Here is a 6,352-nt window from a genome sequence, read left to right on the forward strand (position 1 = left end):
TAATATTATAAATAGTTAAGAATTAACTAATTAGATAGTTAAATATAAAGTTAAGGGATTTATATTATATTTACTTATCTATTATACTTACTTATTAAATATATTAGCTAATTAATATTATAGGTTATATAATAATAAAGCCTTAATAAAAAAGCCTATATAGTTATATTTCTAGCTATTTAAAAGATTATTTCCTTATTAAAGAAAATATAAATTAAATTATCTTATTTAATAACTATAATAAAGACTTAAAATAGCTAAAATATAAAGTAATATACCTTTAAGAGAGATAATATAATAATAATTATAGCTTTATTAAGTTAATTACTTTTAGCTATAAAGTCCTTTTACTTTTTATAAGGTATTTTTAATTTAAAAAGTTAAATTAAATAGTATTAAAACTTAAAAAAGAGCTTATAATCCTAAAGGACTTTAAAAAGAGGCTTATAAGAAGGCTTAATATCTATAAAGATAAAGATACCTTCCTCTATATAGTCTAATTAAATTATTAATATAAAGTTTAATATTAAGACCTTAAGTATTAATTTATTTAAGCTAATAAGGCCTTAAATAATATTATTATTAAAGTAATAAAAGATATAATAGTAAAAGATATAGCTATAATAGCTAAAGTAATAAGAGTTTCTATATTAAATAATACCTTATAAGAGGAGCTATATATATATAAGGTAAATAGGGAATTAGAGGTTCTATTAAAGTAATATAAAAATTTAAATTTAAAGTAATTTAAATCTAAAGAATTTATTAATATTTAGATTATATATATAACCTTTAATTATTTACCTTAAATATAAGATCTTAATAATATTAATAATATATTTAACTGTAAAAGGAATTATATAAAGTCCTAGTTAGTACTAGAAATATTAATAATAATATTAATATAAAAATTGCAAATAGTATTTAGATAAGTAGCTAAGTTGTTAATAGGATTAGGATAGGTTGTAGAGTAATTTTAGCTAGAGCTAAGGACCTAGCTTTAGTCTCACTTTAAGTAATACTATAGACTTAATACTGGCTACTATAGATAAGTATATTATATAGTCTACTGCTAAGATAGCTTATAATGCTAATAATAAGAACTTTCAGTATATTAAAAGTTAAGAATAATACTTTACTATTTAAGTTATTTAGTTTATATAAATATAACTTCTTAAAGGCTTAAAATAATATAATAAGTAACTCTAATATTATAATAATAAAAAGTAAGCTAAATATCTATTAATAATTAGCATTTTAGGCACTATAGTAGCTATTATAGATAATTTTAAATATAAAGAAAAATTATTAATTTTCTCTTAAATTATAAGTTAAACTTTTAATTAAAATAAAATACTTAATAAAATAACTTAAATAGTTAATATTAATTATACTTTAACTTTAAGATATAATTATTTTAATAAGTTTATTCTTATTAGATATTAATACTACTTTAAATAATTTAAAATAAAAAGTTATATTTAACTTTAATTTATTTCTTAAAGCTCTTTAATCTGCTATTATTCCCTCTCCTACCTAAAAGAAGCTAGACTAACTTACTAGCCCTATTTATAGCCTTTAACCTTATATATAAATTTTACCTATATAAATACAAGGTCTATTTATTTTATTTTTTTTATTTTTCTTATAACTATAAGCTAAAGCCTTAGTCTTCTTAATATCTTTAAAATTCTTAATAAAGGATTTATTTAAATTAAAAACTTAAAATATTAAAATAAGGTTTTCTTAATAATTAGCTTTTTTAAAAAGAATATATATATTATTAATAAAAGAAATATCTCTTATATTATATATATAGTAAGTATTTTCCTCTTATAATATAATATTAAATAACCTTAAAGTGCTTACTTAATTAATTAAGTTATAAGTATAAATAAAAGTACTTACTATTAGTTAATTTTTAGTTTATTTACTTATTACTTTATATAGCTAATTAATATTATAAGTTATATAATAATAAAGCCTTAATAAAAAAGCCTATATAATAGTATTTATAACTATTTTATTAGCTATTTCTTTAATAAAGTAAATATTAGTTAGGCTATTATACTTAATAATTATAATAAAGACTTAAAATAGCTAAAATATAAAATAAAATACCTTTAAGAAGTTAATTAATATAATAATAATTATAGCTTAATTAAATTAATTACTTTTAACTATAAGATCTTTTTATTTTTTATAAGGCATTTTTAAATTAAATAGCTAAATTAAATAAAATAAAGGCTTAAGTAAGAGCTTATATACCTAAAGGACTTTAAAAAGAGGCTTATAAAAAGGCTTAATATTTATAAAAATAAAATTACTTTCTTTTAAGTAATTAAATTAAATTATTAATATAAAGTCTAATATTAAGTCTTTAAGTCTTAATTTAATTAAGTTAATAAGGCTTTTAATAATATTATTATTAAAGTAATAAAAGATATAATAGTAAAAAATATAGCTATAATAGCTAAAGTAATAAAGGCTTTTATATTAAATATTACCTTATAAGTAATAGGAGCTATATATATATAAAGTAAATAGAGAATTAAAGGTTTTATTAAGGTAATATAAAAAGTTAAGTTTAAGGTAGCTTAAATCTAAAGAATTTATTAATATTTAGATTATATATATAACCTTTAATTGCTTACCCTATAGGATCTTAATAATATATTTAACTATAGACAAGGTCTATATAACGCTTATTAGCGAAGAAAGGATATCTAAGACAGTTAAAGACAAGGTACTTAGATACTGCTGTCAGTATAGAAATAATAAACAACTTACATTTTTAGATAATCTTAAGGTTTAATGTATTATTTAGACACATCTCTAACGGATCTGCCTCTAGAGGTGCATATTAGCTTTCTATCTATTATCTTCGCCTAAATCCATCTTAACATATAACCCATGTCAGATAATTAATAGTCAATAGTGAGATCAGTAGCGAAAGAGAAAATTATGCGATTCTCGCAAATACAACCATTTAATAACGGAACCTATCTTAAACTAATTACTCATCTCGCCTAGTCCCCATAACCGCGCCCCTCTTAGTCCGGTCTCATGATGATCTGGTTAGTAGATTGGTAGATACTTGCATGCAACTCCCTGCAACTATATGTTTTTCAGCTGGCTGCTGATATTTCATCTATAAAGTTATCCATCCTTTCCGTCCTAGCAGTCTCCTCCATTTTGATTGTCCATTTCTGCCCATATCGTAAACTCGTGGGCTTGTATGGGTTTGTTTTCATCCAAGTGGTCCATTTTTGAATGATCGTAATGGCTTCCGTAGATGAAATCTCAAACCATTCTAGATGCTGCTTTAAGCAACCGGGGCAATAGATCCTGATTCGTCGATGGTGTAACTCTGCGTGGCACAATTCCTCAATACGACGGGCATGCGGGACGGCTTCAGCAGTTCTTGGAGGGATGGGGTATAGAGCATTGGGAGCCCTGTTGCAATCAAAATCCCATTTCTCAAGGCGCTTGTTCACCGACTGAGTTGTGTAACCAATCTTGACAAATCCTGGGTTTCCTTCAACCTCATACATATAGATATGGCCATGGCGCAGATCGACCGTTTGAAGTGGTTTATTGATCACGCCTTTGATCAGGGAATATGAAGATTTATAGTCAGTAAGCCTGTTACTTCTCTCGATTATCTCGAAAGGGGAAGTGCGGTATGTGGTAGGCCAGAAGGCGCTCAAGTCTTGGTCAAAGTCAGGGATTGACGTTGTCAACCTTCTTATGATAGGATCATCGCTCATGTTGGTTAAGGGGCTGTCGGTGGTACTCTGAGTGTTTGAATGTTTGGAAGAGCCTTCATTTTCCTTAGGTGCACTTTTCTCGGGCAAATTGATAAGAAACCCTGTAATGCTCGACTTCCAAGATGCCACCTTTTGAAGGTTCTTCTCCTTTGTATGCTGGGAACAGCGCATACTCCTCTCGAGAACTTGGAGCAGAACGTCTAGATGAGCATCATTTAGATAGGCACTAGAAGTGACTATCTCGTTGATCGTCAATGCGCAATGATGGACTCGCAGCCCGCCAATACCCTCCCCGCACCGCGATTCCGTGCCATCCTCTACTCTGAGGCATTGCGTAGAATTGAGAGCTAGGAATTGTATGATTTGCTTTTCAACCAATAAGATCGGATCAGTAATACTGACTTCCCCAACAGGAAATGCCTTTGTCCAGGCTTTGATTCGATCGACCATTGGAAGACCACCATCGTGATTTTTGCAATGCACAAGGCTAGCAAGCTTGTCTAAGTGGGCTTTAAGATCCACAGATGACTGAGTGAGGGTTATCATCGACTCAAGCTGAGAAGCGACCGCGGCCTTCTTGGCAGCTGGTGACCAATTTCTACACGGCCGCCCCGTTTTTGCAGAAGCTCCACACCGGCCGTTCGTGAGACCGAGAAGAGTCCGCAGCGTTGTAACGTCAATCTTGTCCTCTTTCACCTGCTCCTCATGAACTGTCAATTCTGACGATCGTCGAGGCGGGCTTGATGGAGGACTAAGAAAATTAGAGCCGAGGTTCTCAACCGTGCGAGCTTTGTCTCCAGACTTTCCTTTCTCCTTGAAAGGTGAATTTGGAGGACTCAGATATGGAACACATTTCGAATTTGACCTCGCAGGCTTCGTAGAATCATCAAGGTTGGACGTCGGTTCACTCTTCTCATTGTTCTTTAGAGACATGATTGGGAAAGATGTTTCAGTAGCTATCGGCAACGCTCCTGATGTGGATAGAAGGATATCAGTAAAGAGCTGAGAAAAAGAACGTTTACTACCAGGAGCCACAGCTACTGGAACTAAGAGGTTTAAAAGGAGGATGAAATGAGGTTGATTGAGCTATTTATACCCATGTCGTGAGCGCTCTACTCTTCTGAGTTAAGCGCCGTACACACAAAGTCAGCCGACATACATGGCGAGGCGCCCAAGGTGCATTCGCCCAATCAAGTTATAATGCAACCACACGCTTTAATCCTGATAGGAGGGTGACTGAGAGTAGAGGCTTCGCGTGACTTTTGTCATGATGCTGTTGAACCGAAGCTAGCATGTAACAGCCGGCTCGAGGTTCATTTCAGCAAAAGCAACCTCAAAAGGGCATAAACAGATTCATCTGACTAAGGCAAGCTTAATGCAGACTAGTGCAAAGGCATCTACCCAAACGAGGGGTAATGATAACCACAAAGAGGCAGAACGCAGACAAGACAATCAAGACATACATCAATTTCCACATAACGGTTTGATAGTATCTGCACTTTTGGGACACTGCCCCCTATGACCTTCCGTAGATGCAGGCGTTAGATAGTTAATAAGCTAACTTGCGGTTCTAATCGGCTGGAAACTGAGTTTTTAACATTTCCGCATTAGATATTGCATTATACATAGCTAAAGGTATTATAATTTAAGCGCTAAAAATAACTATTAATATATTCTTTAATTAAGCTAAATAATCTCTTTTATAGCCTTTCTTTTAAATTATATATTATAATATAATTATTCTTTTAATATTTATTACTTAAAGACTTTTTTAAATTAATAAATTAATATTACTTTAAAAGCTATTTTATATTATAATTAAAGGTACTATCTCTTATATTTTTAATTTAAATTTAATTAAATTATTTTAATAACTTTATAAAAGTATAATATTTAATATTTTAAAAGAAAATCTATAGTATTAAATATATTTAAAAATTATAATAAAGCTTAATTAAAAAAAAGATATTTAAATAATTATAATTAATAGAAGTTATAAAAGATTTAATATTTTTATTATTCTTATTATTATAAGTATTTACCTTAATATATTATAATAGCTTTATATATAGCTAAAAGAACCTTCTTATTATATCTCTTTCTATTAAAATTATTATTAAAATTATTATTAAATATATTATTATAAGATATTTATTATTAATTAATAAAATAAAGTTAAATTATATAATATTATTTAATTAATTATAAAAGGTTTTACTTTATATATTTAACTTTATATATAACTCTTATCTATATATATATACTATTTCTTTATATCCTTTATATATAAGACTTAAAGGTCTTAACTATAATAATAGTTAGCCTTAACTCTATTAATTATTCCTTATAATAGCTTAAATTAATATAGAACTTTCTTTCTATTTATATATATTAAAAGCAGCTTAAGTCCCCTTTTTACTTATAATTATAATTATAATATAACTTATAAAAAAGATCTTATAAATATTCCTTTTTTTATAAAAGTTACTTTTAATAGCTTAAGTTAAAAAGGTATAAGACTATATAGCTAAATATAATTAAAATAATATTATACTTTATAGATAAAGTTATACTTAATATAA

The 6,352-nt window shown here is 27.9% G+C and overlaps 1 protein-coding gene across 1 annotated transcript, besides 21 other annotated features; it reads right to left on the reverse strand.

The window, feature by feature from the left end:
• Positions 1-57: 57 nt before the first annotated feature.
• Positions 58-139: a repeat region.
• Positions 140-176: 37 nt separating this feature from the next.
• Positions 177-245: a repeat region.
• Positions 246-362: 117 nt separating this feature from the next.
• Positions 363-410: a repeat region.
• An 87-nt stretch (positions 411-497) lies between these two features.
• Positions 498-530: a repeat region.
• A 36-nt stretch (positions 531-566) lies between these two features.
• Positions 567-617: a repeat region.
• Positions 618-711: 94 nt separating this feature from the next.
• Positions 712-844: a repeat region.
• A 38-nt stretch (positions 845-882) lies between these two features.
• Positions 883-920: a repeat region.
• A 262-nt stretch (positions 921-1,182) lies between these two features.
• Positions 1,183-1,226: a repeat region.
• A 48-nt stretch (positions 1,227-1,274) lies between these two features.
• Positions 1,275-1,498: a repeat region.
• Positions 1,371-1,504: a repeat region.
• A 115-nt stretch (positions 1,505-1,619) lies between these two features.
• Positions 1,620-1,657: a repeat region.
• A 46-nt stretch (positions 1,658-1,703) lies between these two features.
• Positions 1,704-1,854: a repeat region.
• Positions 1,834-1,982: a repeat region.
• An 81-nt stretch (positions 1,983-2,063) lies between these two features.
• Positions 2,064-2,245: a repeat region.
• A 57-nt stretch (positions 2,246-2,302) lies between these two features.
• Positions 2,303-2,463: a repeat region.
• A 134-nt stretch (positions 2,464-2,597) lies between these two features.
• Positions 2,598-2,639: a repeat region.
• A 489-nt stretch (positions 2,640-3,128) lies between these two features.
• FPSE_07800 (uncharacterized protein) lies at positions 3,129-4,703 on the reverse strand (the record flags this gene model as incomplete). The annotated part of the gene is made up of 1 exon (XM_009260918.1): positions 3,129-4,703. One exon carries the CDS (start codon positions 4,701-4,703, stop codon positions 3,129-3,131), a length of 1,575 nt encoding a protein of 524 aa, XP_009259193.1.
• Positions 4,704-5,482: 779 nt separating this feature from the next.
• Positions 5,483-5,593: a repeat region.
• Positions 5,594-5,604: 11 nt separating this feature from the next.
• Positions 5,605-5,771: a repeat region.
• A 3-nt stretch (positions 5,772-5,774) lies between these two features.
• Positions 5,775-5,977: a microsatellite.
• A 205-nt stretch (positions 5,978-6,182) lies between these two features.
• Positions 6,183-6,253: a repeat region.
• A 45-nt stretch (positions 6,254-6,298) lies between these two features.
• Positions 6,299-6,352: a repeat region.

Source organism: Fusarium pseudograminearum, chromosome 4, assembly GCF_000303195.2.
Source record: "Fusarium pseudograminearum CS3096 chromosome 4, whole genome shotgun sequence".
NCBI lineage: Eukaryota > Fungi > Ascomycota > Sordariomycetes > Hypocreales > Nectriaceae > Fusarium > Fusarium pseudograminearum.